Here is a 15,908-nt window from a genome sequence, read left to right on the forward strand (position 1 = left end):
ATGTCCAAAGGACTATCAAACTGTGCAGACCCTTTGTGAGTCTGTATCCCAAAGAGATCATAAAAGAGAGAAAAGGACCCAAATAACAAAAATGCTTATAGCAACTTTTTTATAGTGGCAAGGAATTGAAAATTGGATGGATGCCCATCAGTTGGAAAATAGCTGAATAAATTATGGTATATGAATGTAATGGGATAGTATTGAATATTGTGTGATTGTGTGATGATCAATTATGATAGACTTAGCTCTTCTCAGCAACTCAGTGAGAGAGAACTATGGAATCTGAAGGTAGACCAAAGCATACTGTTTTCATCAGCTAGTAGCTTTGGGCAATGATATATGACTATATGATAATATTATCAAAGATTTCTGCAAGCCTGATGACCAGAAAAACAGAAAAAAGTGGGAAAGGTTCCAAAAGGCTTTTGGAGGCTCATGTCATACTCTTAACTAATAATAATGTGTAAGAAAAAGCTTTGAAAAATTATAAAGCAATAGGTAAATAAGATGGCATTATTAACATAAAATTGGTTGTACTGGTGAGAGAGACTTTGGGTTCTTTTCATGGATAATGCTACAACCCAAGAAAAAAAAATTCTGCTATATGACCCCAAGAGCAGCTGCAATTTGGTTTTGGTTACAGAAAAATTACAAGGTTACAAGCATCTCAGGTATCTTCTTGGAGCTCCTCTGGTACAGAAGGATAGGGCATGAATACCCTATGTCCTACTGAATGCCAAGGATTTTGCTTTCCTAAACTGAAGAACCACTTTTTTATCTCTTAATTAGAGGGACTAACTATGAAGTTCACTCCTTCTACTGAAATGTAATGGAAAGAAAAATGAGGGTCTAAAGATCTAGATTAAGGAAAGAGAAATAAGAGAATAAGTGTTTATATTATACCTACCATCCTCCAGGAATGGGGTTAAATGCTTTAAAAAATATTATCTCATCCTATTCTTACAATAATGTGGGAGGAAGGTACTATTAATGTCTCCATTTTACAGTTGAGAACACTAAGGAAAACAAAGGACAAGTTATTTACCAAAGGTCACATAGGTAGTAGGAGATGTCTGAGGCTGAATATGAACTCAAGCATTCTTGATGCTCTTTCCACTATGCTACTAGCTGCCTCTCAATTTTCAGAGGCCAATCACTTACTAGCTGGGGCAAACCATTTAATCCTGCTTGTCTAATAAGCAGGTAGATAAGGGCACAGAGGATAGAGTGCTGAGCCTGAAATCAGGAAGACCTGAATTCAGATGTGGGCTCAGACACTTACCAGCTGGGTGACCCCAGGGAAGACACCTTACTACCCACTAGTATCTTTGCTAAGAAAACCTCAAATGGGATCACAAAGAGTCAGACATGACCAACACAGCTAATCTCAGGTGGGGGTGGGGTAAAGACCAATCTGTCACTTTAGTCTGGCAGCAGACCCATGCAAGCTTGCGTGTACCTTCAGGGCACATTGTATGTGTGTGTGTGTGTGTAGGGGTGGGGCACACATGTACTCACAAGTGAACCACTATAACAATAAAAAAAATTCACTGTGACCACACCACATCTCAGTTTCCTCATTTCAAAACTATATATGCCAAAACTTCTGCAAGGCTTCTATTTATATTTGCTTGTGGGCTCCATGGATGAGGAATTTTAGAACACTGTCAAAGTCTCTTGGTAAGAGAATGGAGTATTACATTATTACTAATTATCAGATTATCAATGATAATTCTCAATACTAATTACTAGTGTTGGCAAACTAATCCTGGCATGTGGTCTCAGGAGAAATGAGGAGTTAAGGGGCAGCTAGGTGGCACAGTGAATAGAGCACCAACTCTAAAGTCAGGAGGATCTGAGTTCAAATCTAACCTCAGACACTTAATACTTCCTGGCTATGTGACCCTGGGCAAGTCACTTAATCCCAATTGCAGAAAGAAGGAAAGAAAAGGAAAAAAAAAGAAAAGAAAAGAAATGAGGAGCTAAACAGTCCCACAGTATCTCAGAAAGAAGGACAAGACAGAGTGCTGAGGCATTTGCAGTTGAAGTGCTAACTCCTGCCACTTCTTCCAATCTGTGTCAGAAGCTCCAATATTGACTTGGGGCAAATTACCTGAGGTTCAGCATATGAAGCCAGGACCAAAATATAGTTAGTAATGTCCTCTTGATAACAGCCTGGCAGAAATTCAAAATTCTAAGTCTACTGCTTTTTGGAATAAGAGGAAGGGGATAAAGAACATGGTAAGATGACACACAGCTGAGAAAATCATTTATGCATGTTGATTTTCAGATGTCTAAGATTTCAGTTTGCTGTGCCTGGAATATGATTGTACTTAGGATTTTTTTTTTAAGTCAGTCAATAAACATTTATTAAGCACCTGCTACATTCTGATTCCTTTCATCAAAAAGCAGAGAGACTCTAGATAAAGGGGCAGAAGGAGAAACTGGGCGATAAGAAGTTATGTTTCCTTCAGGTAGAATTCTTATTCCTAAAGAATTCCTACAGAGGAGAGGACTCACCAGGAAACGAACATCATCAAAGCCATTCAGAAGCAACTTGCTTTCGTATTGCTGCAAACCAACTGACTCCAGCCACTCCCCGACACTCTGCTCCAGCATCCGTGAACCTGACGAGAGAGGAATTGGCAGTCGCTTGAAAAGAGAAAAACCATTAAGGCGGTAGCAGCGGCACTCAGAGGAAGACAAATGGCATTGCCACATCATAGTCATTGCTATCAAGCAGCCAAACTAAGTACAAAGGTGCAACAGAGCATCAAACCCACAATTCCTCTTCTGTAAATGGACCGTGGACCAGAGCTTCTGTGGCTTTATAAAAACTATTCTTCTTAAAGGGGTGTTGCAGCTAACCCCCAAAGGCTAGAACTATGGCTGGGGCTGCAGTGACACATGCACTGATTTTTGGGTTTTCCTGCAAACACTTGGGGGGGTATCCAATCAATCCCCAAGTGGTGGCTCAAGTCTGTCAACCCTTTGTCTCATCGGGGAGGGGCCAGCATTCGCCCTGGGGCATTCCAGACAGTCTGTCCCAGTAGGAGGTCAAGGTGAAAGAGAAGCTGCTGCTAGCCCATAAGCCAAGTCCTCTTATCCACACCAATTCTGAAGCACCACCCTGTCCTGGGGGTCAGGGACAAGTCCTATAACCTTGCAGCACAAATCAGTCAAGAGAGAAAAGACATCTTCATGCAGCAGAGAGACACAAACACATAGCCTGGACTCAAGAGAGGAAGCAGCAGCAGCAGCCACAGCAGCCACAGCCACTCCCGGCTAATAATAAGCTATTTGTGGAAGCCCAGCACATGCAAGTCAAGCAGCACACAGAAAAGGGTAGTGGGGGCAAAAATGATTTTACTTTTTTTCCCCCAGCAATCCTGAAATAAGCAAACCATGGCCACCACTTCTTCCTGTTATTCAGTATAGTACAGCAAAAGGCTTATAGATCCTGGCTCAGACAGGGAATCACTTCCCCCACAGCACAGCATCCCAACTGATTGCTCAGCTAACCTGAGGTGAGAATCCAGTTCAACATCTAAATTTGGATTATTGGTAAAAAGAACATCTCACAAGGACTAGAGAGAAGGGATCAGTAGAGCACTGTCCACTTTCTATATTGCCAGAGTATTCTCTAGGGCACGGACTTTGCCCAGCTTCATTTTCTTCCTCTAAACACAAATGATTCTATGATTGACCCCAAGCAGACAGAAAGAAGCTCAAGAGTAAGGAGGTAGATTTGATTTTTTTCCCTAAAAACAAGCAGTTTAAGGGAAAGCAAAGAAAAAGAAAAGAAGGGGGAATGGTTGTTGACAGGTGATAGTTCAAGTCTATTATGGCTGGTAGCTGATCTTTTTGGCTTAGAGATAAATGAGACCAACTCTCTCCTTGGAGATATTACACATAGTATTCCCAGATCTTGTCCTTTTTCCTATGGAAATGAACCAACAAGAGAAGACAGTCACTTGCTACTCTTCTTCTGCAACTGGAGAAGTAAATAGAACAAGGGAGAAAAAAGTTCACACTTTCCTGGTAGTCCTTGAAGTCCTGTGGCGACAAATGTACAGACATCTATTTGCTTCTTAGCTTAAGTGCATCTGGCTTCCAAAGGCTGATGTCAATAGAAATGGAATAGAAGAAACTGAAGAGGAAAAAGGAGCCAACTACAAAATCATCATCACCTCCAATGAACTCTCAGGATATCAAGAGCCATTCCTGACACTTCAGGGTACTTTCTACCCCCAGATTCAGGACACTGCCAACTTGCTTGATGAGCCACCAAAACCTGAGACTAAAACCTTCCCCAAAATCTTCTTCTCTCTCTTCATCTGCCTCTTGCTGAATAGATGGTGGCTAAAGAGCTCTCGTGCTCTAGGTAATCTCTCTGCTATACACTGCAGCGATGATAGATGCGGAGCCTAGGGATGTGCCTAGTCCCTCACTAGGGAAAAATGAGATCCAGGAAGCTAACTAGCAGAACCCTGGATACTCCCAGAGTCTGCCTGCCCAGCAGCTGATTCATTTCTTCTCTGTAATTACACAGCTGCATAGCTGTGGTCCTTTACCAAGCAGAATGGGTGTCCTTGTTGAGAGGCGCAGCAGAATGCTTTGTTTAAGAGCTCTGGCTTCACTCTGCCTGCTGCTGGCTCCCTGGTCCTTTCTCACTCTGGAGTGGCTTGTCCCTCCCCTTCCCTTTCTCCTCCCTTTCCTCCTCCCCCCCTTCCTAGCTCAGTAAAATACAGCATAGATCAGAGCAAAAGCTGCAGCTGCCAAGAAAGGAGAGAAGAAAGCATCATAGTCATGAAATTGCAATGACAGATTTCTCATCTGAGATAGATGACAGAGGAAGGTGAAGACTATCTCTAAAGAATGAAAAGCCGAAAGATGGTGGCATTACTTCAAAATGAACTGTTGGGAGGAATAAAGAAGATGCCAGCAGCTCCTGCCAAGAGTTTCCTGGGACAGGGAGAACAGCCTTACAAAACAAGGAAAGGGGTAAGCGGTGGGGAAGAGGTTAAAAAAAAACCCTGTATCATTTATTCTGAGTAAATTACCACAGGTAAATATTCCCTCCACTTAGGGAATGTATGTACCTTTTGTTGCTTAAAGCCACAGGCCACAGGGAGTGATAAGAAGACAATAAAACCAATAAATCACAATGAGTGTTATTCATATGTGAATATCAAACAAATTCAGGAAAAAATGTGAAAGAGGTTACCAAACCATTCAAAATTGGGAATGGGCCTGGCAAAGACTAAAAGGGAGCTGGGAATGAACCTTATATGCACTTGAAATGAGATGGTTATATTACTTATTTTTACAAATCAACTTCATAGCATAGGCCCATTACAAACTCTTCAATGTTTTAGAAGTAATCTGTAGAGGAGAAAACTGTACAGTGAAATAATGGTAAATATAGGATTACAGATATAGGAAGAAAATCTAGAAATAAGTTATGAAAGATCCAAAACAGAAAATACCAGAAAATAGCTCTCAGAATAAGTCAGGTCTGGCAAAAGCTTGAACAAATTATTTCCTTTCTTCTTGAGCTGCATGGATTATTTGCTTCAAAAACAACTGGCCCATAGTAATGACAGTGAAATAAATTAAAATTCACTGTTCTTCTGGAGATGTGGGGACCCAGGCAAAATTTCTTAGAGACATGGGAAAGTAACAAATAAAAGTGAGGAAATAAATGAGAGAGGCTCTACAAATGATGAGTTCTCCATTCTGGCAATCTGAGTGTCTTACAGTCCAAAAAAATATGATAAAGCGAATGCTGCTGCTTCAGACAAAAAGGGATGCACTCAGCCTTCAGCACATCAGATACTGGCTATAGTTATGATGCAACATCAAGATTCAAATTGATTATCCAAAAGGCAGCCTGCCAAAGAGCTCTCTCCTTTGTAGAACAAGAAACATGAAGGTCTCAGCTCTTTTTCTTTCAATTCTTCAAAAAGCTAGTGTTAAACTGGATTCCTACCACTACTCATCAAAAACAAAAACAAAACAAACAAACAAAACAAAATCAACAGAAAAAAACCTTCTCCGCTTCTATCCGAGGTGAGGATCTTTGTTTCTCTGGCCCTGAAGAGAGGTGAATCCTGGGGTATATATAAGAGAGGTGAATCCTGGGGTGTATATATATATATATATATATCAGTTACAGTCAGCAAGCAGTGCTGGATTCTCACATCCATCACAGCTTAACAGCAAAGGACACCAGGGGTCTGGGAGACCTCAGTGCAGAGGATTAGATACTAGAGTCTATGAATGCTATAGCAGCCATTTTTCTCAATACTACTTTTCCAGTCTAGAAAGGTTGAGATCAAGTACAGAAGAAAATAGGGGACAAATCAACATGTAGTCAAATGGGATTGTGTTTTCCCTCTTAGAGTTATCCATGAAGTAGTCAATTCTCATTGCAGAATCCTGTAGATTGAGAGTGGGGAAAAAAGGAAGTGTTAAAAGTAATAAAGAAGGCTCTATCATCAAAGAATCATTCTGTAATCATGATTTGCCTGGAAAAGGATTAAGGAGGTAATAACTTTGTAGTTAATATAAGAAAAATGGCTCTGAGAAGTAAAGTCTTGCTTTGAGATATTCTCAAACTAGGAATTAAGGGCAAGTATATTTACCTCTTCTGAAAACTGGAGGTTGGGAAGGAAAGTAGAAAATAGCTGTAGCTGAATTGTGGTTAATGTTTGTAAGATTAAAATTAGCAGCTTAATAAAAATAGTACTAGAAGTTTATACATATATACATACATGAATCTTGTGGTCCTCAAAAAAAAGGCTTTTGAAATAATTAAAATAGGGATAACTATTCATTTTATAAAGAAGGAAACTGAGGTCCAGAGAGTGTCACTTGCCCAGGAGTCACATAAGTACTAAATGACAGACCAAAGATTGAAACTCAAGGCTCCGACAACTAGTCCAGGATTCTTATGTGACATGCCACTTGTTCTATTCATAGGGCAAACAAATGCCTTTATAATTGGAAGAGATGACAAAACAAGGTAGTGTGAATAGTATGAGAGAGAGAGAGAGAGAGAGAGAGAGAGAGAGAGAGAGAGAGAGAGAGAGAGAGAGAGAGAGAGAGAGAGAGAGAGAACACACATTAAGTTTAGGAAAAGAACAATCTAATTAAGGAAATATCACTTACTAATGATTAGGGCTTGGCCAAACAAGAAGAAATGACCTCTCAGAAAAAATGGATCCATAAAATCCAGAGTTAGACTGGTATGAGGTTTTCATTGTCTCTTAGTGCCAAGAATGATGAAGAGAAACCAAAGATGAAATTTGGTTTATAAGTTAGAAAAAACATTGAAAAACTAGAACAAAGGTGCTGGAATAGGGAAAAGATGAAAGGACCATGCCATTTGTGGAGTGGTTGAAGGAAAAGGGAAATGTTTAACTAATCAAAGATAAAATTTGGGGATAGTAAAGCTATCTTGAGGTATCTGAAGGAGATTTTTAGGAAAAAAAGAATTAACTACTTTTGCTTGGACCTACAGTAGAACAAAGAAAAGAAATGCTCAAAGAGGTAGCTTTCAGAATGATATAAGAACAAATTCCTCATTTCCAGAGTTATAGCTTTCCAATCACAATATATCTTCAAGTGGAAACTGGATGACTACTTGTCACATTTACAGTAGAAGTGATTCCTGTAGGAGTCAAGCTTCCAAATCCAAAATTCTATAATACCAGTCCTAATCTCTCTGCAAGACAGTGCTGGAAGGCACTACTGCTCTAGAAGTAGAGGTCAATAGTACAACTCCAGAATCTAAACCTGAAAGATAATAGTGGAAAGAAAACAAATAGAGAAATACAGCCACAAAGATGGAAGTCACCACTCCAAGCTTCTTGGATTTGAATAAAACCCTTCAAATAATAGTCTTTCTCCTTTGAAAGATATATCCTATTTTTAGTGAGCCCTTCATTTACAGAGGCAATTTATAGATCACCTAGAAATTTACTAAGTGCTTTATGGTCATTATCACATTTAATTCTCATAATAGATCTATTCAATAAGCACTATAAGGTAATATAAGTCTCACTTAATAGAGGAAGAAACTGAGGCTAAAGATATTAAGTAATTTACTCAGGATCATGTACTTAATAAGTGTCTATTGGGGTATGTCAGAGTCAGCTAAGATCAACTTACAAGAGCCAATTGTTAAATTTTCTTTCTTTCTTTTTTTTTTTTTTTTGGGGGGGGGAGCAGGCTGAGGCAATTGGGTTAAGTGACTTGCCCAGGGTCACACATCTAGGAAATGTTATATGTCTGAGGCTAGATTTGAATTCAGGTCCTCCTGACTTCAGGGCCAACACTCTACCCACTGTGCCATCTAGCTGCCCCTCAATTGTTAATTTTTCACTGTGAGCATTTGCATCTCAGAAATTAGCAAACCTTGATTTACTTGATCTATCACTCTGTTCAACATGATATATATATGTGTGTGTGTGTGTATACACACACACACACACACACACACACACACACACACACACACACACACGCATGCTGCCTCTTTTTGAGATATTTTAAGGAGGTTCTAGATGCCCAAAGGTGCATACCTTTTGATCCAACAGCCTCACTACTAGCTTTGTATCCCAGACAGATCATAAAAAAAGGAAAAGGACCCACCCGTGCAAAAATATAGCAACTCTTTTTGAAGTGGCAAAGAACTGGAAAGTAAATGGATGATTTCAAAAAAGTCTGGAAAGGTTTACATGAACCGATGTTGACCGAAATGAGCAGAACTAAGAGAACATTGTATATAGTAACAACAAGATCATGTGATATCAATTGTGATGGACTTGGCTCTTTTCAACAATGAGATGATTCAAGGAAATTCCAATAAACTTGTGATGGAAAGTGCCATACACTATCAAAACACAACATTTTAACCTTTATTAGTTTGTTTGTTTGCTTTTTCTTTCTCATTTTTTTTCCTTTTGGTATGATTTTTCTTCTCTATGACATATATGGAAATATGTTTAAAAGGATTGCACATGTTTAAAATACATTAGATTGCTTGCTATCCTGAGGAAGAGGGTGTTAAGGAAGGGAAGGAGGAAAATGTGAACACAAAATCTTACAAAAATAAATGTTGGAAACTATATGTGTATTTGAAAAATCAAAATACTATTGATTAAAAAAAAAAAGAAGAAGAAGAAGGTTCTATCACATTTTCAATGGTCCAGATGTTGGTGCTATCAAAAACTCACTTCTCTAAGATGCTGAAGCACTTGATGACAATTATCCTTTGAGTTACCCTAATTTAGCAGATAAGAAAATTGAAGCTCAGAGAGATTAAGTGGATTATACAATGTTAAACAGGTTAAGGATCAAAACCAGTGTATACTTGTCTCCTGACTTTGAGTTCATTGTACCTGTTACTGTACTATATAGTCTTTCATTTTATTTGCTGTCTAATTATAATAGAAGATTGACATTTGCCAAATAAAGTCCTTACTTAAATAATGAGCTAATAATACCACCAAATTCACCCAGGTAAGAGTTTTTTTGTGTTTGGTACAAGGATATGCCAACTTTTAGCAAATTCATATCAAAATCCAAATTTATGAATGAGATGACTAATAGCTCATTTATTATAGTACATTTGAAAAAAATTTGATTGACCAAAATTAAATCCACACACATATCTTTAGGAACACATCTATTATGTAAAGTACACAGTTCCTCATGTAATTTTGGGCATTTGGAATACAGAATAACAACAACACTAGACTCTAAATTTCCAAAGCAGATGGTAGTGATTGTCTTAGGATAAAAGAATCAGTTGTGCTATTTAATCTTTTGGATTAAAAGGATAAACTTGGACAAAAAAGTCATATATCATTGGGAAAGTAATACTGCATAGAGGGAAGGGCTGTTCAGTTAGACATGCCAATGTAGTTATTTATTTTATAATAAATTTAGCTGCATGTCTTTAGGGAAAAAGAGGAAGAACCTGAGATCTGGGAAGATTAAATGCTCACAGGAACAAAGCATAGAATCAAACTCAAATCCAATGTTCTTTCCATGATGTGCTCTCTCATAAACATAGCAAGCCTATTCAAAGGAACATCTTTGGCCTCTGATCCTAGTGACATAATGCTCTATCCAACTAAACCATGTGACCACATTAAAATGTTACCTGAGATCTTCTGCTGTTCCTGAGAAAAGTCTATGCCTTCCCCGATGGAGCTCATGATCTTTTCAATCTGAATTATAAAAAACAAACAAAAAAAAAAAAAAAAAAAAAAAAAAAAAAAGAGAAGAAAGGCTATTAGATTTGAATGATATTTTAGAGTACTTACATCTGGCAAGAGAGAGTTGACTTCATCTTCCAACCAGGTGAAGCCTGGGTATCCCTAAGGTCAGAATCAATTCCAACAAAACAACTCACATAGTAATTTATAAATAAAATTTAAATTTATAAGTAATTCAGTTCCAGAAGGCACATTGCTGGCAGAAATTTCAAAGAAGTAAGCTTCAAATTTCAAAGAAGTAAAGAAATGGCCAGCAAGGGGTATGGATTCAATGCAACTCAAGAAACATCTAAAAATACTATGTACTAAAGATATATAACAAAAGTAAAATGGGAAAAGGAGCAAAAAAAAAATGCCAAAGTATATTAGGAAAATCTGAAGATGAAGATTGCAATTAAGCTGCAGGAAAGCAAGGAAAAGACTGATAAATAGAAGCAACAACCAAAATGGTTCTTGAAGAAGAAGGGAAATGGGCCTATAAATCAGGAAATAAGAGACAGTCTACACACAGTTTTACATAGGTGGGATAGAGCACACCAAGAAATCTAGATTGGCTGGAATAAAAGAAATTAGGATTGTTTCTGACTCTCCTAGTTTGTCAGATCCTTAGCCAAAAAGCTAGTCTTCTTGATGAGGTCTGACCAAATGATGAGGTCTAAATAGGGGATACCTAAATAAAATTAGGATTAATTGAGGTCTAGTGGCAAGTTCGGGGTACAGGGAGTCAAATGGAGCTTCCCTGCAACCCCTTTGGATTCAGCGCAAAGATATAGAGTTAAATGAATTCTAGCGGCAATGCAGAGTCTCCTGTAAAGGAATTTACAGGCCTGAAAACCTAGATTGATAAAAAAAAAAAAAAAAAAAAAAAAGGTTTATTGTAGGGTTTGGAAGTAAGGTTAAAGTCTGGTTAGTAAAAAGTATTAGAGAAAAGAATACACCATAAGTGGTGGACAGAGAGTCTGTGCTGCAAAGCATGGTGCTTGCATGTTTCAACCCTCTGCAAAGAGATGATTCTTGGCTTGGCTCTTTTATTTGGTAAAAGGGGCCTATGGGTGGGGTCCCAAGTTGGTTGCTTGCTGAACACCTTGAGGGCCAGAACCCGCCAGGTGAGAGTTGAGAAACCTGAGCAGATCATTAGAATGGGGACTGGGGACAGCCCAAGTTAGCTCAGATCCAGATCTCTCCCCTTGGAATACAAAAGAGTGCTTTTGACCAGGTCTTGCAAATCAAAGGTCAGTCATGGGGGTTGAGAATTGGAAAGGAATCTTAAAGGGGTTACTGCCTGCATCATTCTAGCCACAGTGGAGTTAAGAAACAAGAAGAATAAAAAGTGAGGTTAAAGATGCAACAACACATGTACCAGTCATACTGCAATTTGTTAGAATGGGTAAGAGGCTTTTGCTGCTAGTGGGAGATGGGGCTGCATCTCACAAGTAAGTCCTCACTCTATCAAGGGAAAACCCTGCGGGCCAGCATAGTATATCTATATTATCAAGGACAGATTGGTTTAGCTGAAAAGCATGGGACTGGAACTCAGAAGATCCAGGTACCAGAATCAGCTCTGCTGTTTATTACCTATGTTACCTTTGGCAGTCTGCCTCCTTAAACTTCAGTTCCTATAACTTTGAAGGCTACACTATTTATGTAATTTACCTCTCAGGGCTATAAAGATCAAGTGAATGACAGAAGCTAAGAACTTTTAAGGACCAGGGTGATAATGTAGTCCAACCTCCTTCACTGCATATATGAAACTGAGGCTTGTTCATAGTCAGTTTCAATTTCAACAAACAATTATTAAATATCTAATTATTATATCACAAAGCATTGTGCTAGCAGCAAAGTACAGGATTAAAAACAATAGTCTTTGCTTTCAGGAGGCTTGTCTTCTACTAAGGAAATACAGGTGGATAATCCTAAAATAATTTGAGGGACTGCATTAACTGAGAAAATCGAGGAAGTTTTCACTGAAGAGGTGATATCTGAGAGGTAGAGCTGAAGAAGCAATGCATTTTAGGAATGGATACCATGGATACATGGAAGTGAGAGATTGAGTACCCAGAGAACAGTTAGTCAAGCTGTAAAGTTAGGCTGGAATCTTAAGTAGGGAGACCAATTAGGAGAATATTACTACATTCCAGGTTAGAGGTGATAAAGATGTGAATTATGAGATTATGAAAGATTTGGGTTCAAGAAAGTTTTTTTCTGTCAGGACTTGGCAACTAACTATACATGGGATGGGGAGGAGAGAAGGAAGAGTTGATGACTGGTTACAGAGCTAAAATTTGAATCTTCTTCTCCTTGCTTCTCAGGAAGATCTTCTGGGTAAATACAATCTCAGACCTAGAGGTTTTGTTCTTAGGGATCAACTGCAACTTAAGGGGAACACTCACAGTTATTGTTCCTGTGCTGTCTCTCACTAGGTAATGACAATAGAGGAAGAAGACCATGATAACAGAACTATTGGGATGAGCCAAATTCACAAAATCTCTTTAGGATTCCCCTGACAAGGCCAACATAACCAGGGCAATTATCTCCTAGAAACCTGGAGAGTAGCAAGAATAAGCCAATGCAAATTCCTCTCTTCCTTCCAAAAAGAAATCCAATCTACTGCTTAGAGATGAGGAAAAAAAAAACAAAAAACTTCACAGTGCTTTTCAAAAGAAATGAAAGGAGAAACCTTTGTACAGTGTCTTAATATTTTCTCCCCTAAACAGAAGCAAAAAGATCTTAATGGTTGTGTCTAACACCCATGGGGAGGGGAGATAGCAGATGAAGGGAGAACAGTTTCACATATCTTTGGTTGGCAAACAAATGCAGCCAGTATATGACCACTTCCTCCTTTCAGTCAGAAGATTTGGAAACTATTTCCTCAAGAACCAGAGACAGATTTTTCTGCTCAATATGTCACTTGATCTCCTGATTAAAATTCAAGCATCATGGCTCAAACTCTGAAAATGCAAAAATGGACAGTGTAAATCTTATCTCTGAGGAAAACAAAATTTCCTTTTGGCAGCTTTAAATCTTGAAGCAGGCAACAAAGACGTATAGGATGGATAATACGGAAGTACCACCTAACCCCATCTATCCATCTTAATTCTCACATGCCCTTTGGGAAACTTTCTCTGAGAATTCTAATTCAAAGTTTTCTTTACACTTCTGAACTCTTACAATCTATCCCATATAATCTGACACTGTAACAAGGACTGAATGGACTCCTTAGATGTGTTAGTCTAGTCTATTAAACTAGACTGAAAACTCCTTGAGGGTAGAGACTATGCTATTATAATATAAAATAGGTATATAGTATTTTAAGTTTATAAAGAACTTTACTCAGTTACTCTGAGGAAAGTAGAGACAACTGTCAGTCACAAACTAATGAAATTGGAAGTAACCTTGGAAATCATCTGGCCCACTTTTACCATTTTATAAATAGAGGCCAGTGGAGGTTAAGTTAGTTCCGCAAAGTCATAAAAACATCAGAGCTAGAATTTAAACTCCAGGACTCTCATTCTAAATCCAGCACTACAATACTATACTAATTTGAATCCACTGGTAGTAAAAAACAAAACAAAACAAAAAAAAACAGAGATTAGCCCCTGTGTAATTCCAGCATTAACTTCTGGCAAACTCTAACACAAAGGCAAAGGCAAAGTTATTTTAAAATCTTGCCTCAAACACACAAATAAATGTGTTGTACTGGCTTGGGAAAGGTAATAAGAAAGAAAGGAGAATGAAAGAATATCTTAAAGTACTACTGTTTTTTTCAAGTAATGAAAAATGCTAATAGAAGATGGAAATAACCTTAGAAATTATCTAGTCCAAACCCTTCATTTTCTAAAGGAGAAAACTGAAGTTCAGAGAAAAAAAGTACATTTTTTTATCCAAGGTCACTTATGCTAAAAAAAAAATTTTGAGCTCACACTTGAACTAAGGCATTCAGACTCTAAATGACAGCAATCCTTTCCATCATCGATCATGTGGCCTTCTCTCCTAGGTGGGAAAAGTGGTAAAGACATTCATTTTGTTAAGTAACTATATAAGCTAATGGCTATGCATAGTGAAGGTAGAACTAGAATGGCTTAGTTTCTTATAGTTGAGGACCTGATATAATTTCTTTTCCATGTACCAATGAGAACCTGATTAGTGTAAATACTGAAACTCCTGAAGTGGTCACCTTAAAATTTCACTGCATATTTCCAATGGATTGGAACCAATTATCAAATTTTACACACTTAAAATTTTGAACACTGTGAATAGAGATAAGTGCAATGACGTCAGAGGATACATCACTCACACTAAATGAACCCGACTATATTTTTCAAAACCTTCCCTCCTGAATTTGTGGGTTCTCATTTTGCCTTGTAAATAAACAAAAAAATTCCTTCAACTTAACACCTGCAATAGAAGCTCAGCTGCTTAAAGTAGGTCAACAAATTTACCTCATCTGAATTTCTGCCAGAAGATCTTCTGAATCTGAATTAATGAAGCTCCACAACACTGGTGTGCTTTCTCCAGACTGTCCCAAGAGTATCAGGCTAGACTAAGGTGATTATGATCATCATCAACAAATATTTAGGGAATGTCAATCCTGATTTTTGATGACTAGAACTTAGGGAGTAGTTGATTCCTGACACTTTAAATTACAATAGCTAAACAGAAAGCTTTGATTAAGTATTCTACAAATTTCTACGTCCAAGTTACAGAAACTGTAATTTTTTTTTTCAAAATTATTTAAAGAACTTGTCAATTTGTTTAGAGCTATAAGTGTGGAACCCCTATCCTCAGAGGTTAAAGTTGCACCACAATGACATTACTTGGAGTCAAGATATGTTGTGTCCTATTAAGGTTGATCAGACCAATAAGAGGTTGGAAAGCTCAATAACAAGTTGGACACAAATAGTCCATACAGACACTTGGAGTTGGAGATATTTCTAAATTTCTGCATCACGTTTCTTTTGAGATACTACAATTCTATTTTGCTCAGAGAGCACAGTATTTTTTTTTGATGTGGGCATGCCATGCTGGGCAGTCCTTTGCCAGTATTTCCAATTTAACACAATCAATACCAAAGTGCTTCAGAGAGACTTTGAAAAAGTATTTTTATTGCTTTTTCTGACCTCCATGTGTGTATTTGCCTAAAATACTCTTTTAGGCAAATGTATATCTGGCATGCAACAATGTGGCCAGCCATCAAAGTTGCTCTCTTTGAAGTGGAGGGTGAATGCTTGGCAATTCAGCTGAAAGAGGACCTTAGTATTTGGTATCTTATCTTGTCAAGTGATTTTCATATTTTTCAGGTTTTCCTTAAAAATTCTTCATATTCTGTCCACAAACCATATTTCCAGCAATTTTATATATTATTCCCTACTACACAGAAGTTAGGCCAAAGCTTCTTAAAACTGTGGGTCACAACTCCAAATGGGGTCATATAACTGAATGTGGAGAGTATGAAAAATTTGGCAACAACATTAAAAAATATCATATTCTGCCAAGATTTTAATTTTTATGTAAAAATAAATAAGCACATACATCTGCTTAGTACACAAATTTGCTTTTGTCTTTAATAGATGGTAAAATTATATATATATATAAATAAAAGATTGATTTTAAAATTAATTT

At 37.8% G+C, this 15,908-nt stretch overlaps 1 protein-coding gene across 7 annotated transcripts in view; it reads right to left on the reverse strand.

Annotated features, from left to right (window-relative positions):
• The window catches only part of ANKS1A (ankyrin repeat and sterile alpha motif domain containing 1A), a 210,285-nt gene that overhangs the window by 22,780 nt on the left and 171,597 nt on the right, over window positions 1-15,908 (reverse strand). For 6 of the 7 annotated variants that reach the window (XM_074311204.1, XM_074311201.1, XM_074311203.1 and 3 more), the window contains 2 exons: window positions 10,175-10,241; window positions 2,521-2,627 (listed from right to left, as the gene is read on the reverse strand). In XM_074311204.1, the coding sequence (XP_074167305.1) occupies window positions 2,521-2,627; window positions 10,175-10,241 (174 nt within the window). Of the gene's footprint in view, window positions 1-2,520; window positions 3,261-10,174; window positions 10,242-15,908 lie in introns of those variants that run through there. The other variant, XM_074311205.1, reaches the window with a different exon arrangement.

This window comes from Sminthopsis crassicaudata, chromosome 4 (assembly GCF_048593235.1).
Source record: "Sminthopsis crassicaudata isolate SCR6 chromosome 4, ASM4859323v1, whole genome shotgun sequence".
Classification (NCBI taxonomy): domain Eukaryota; kingdom Metazoa; phylum Chordata; class Mammalia; order Dasyuromorphia; family Dasyuridae; genus Sminthopsis; species Sminthopsis crassicaudata.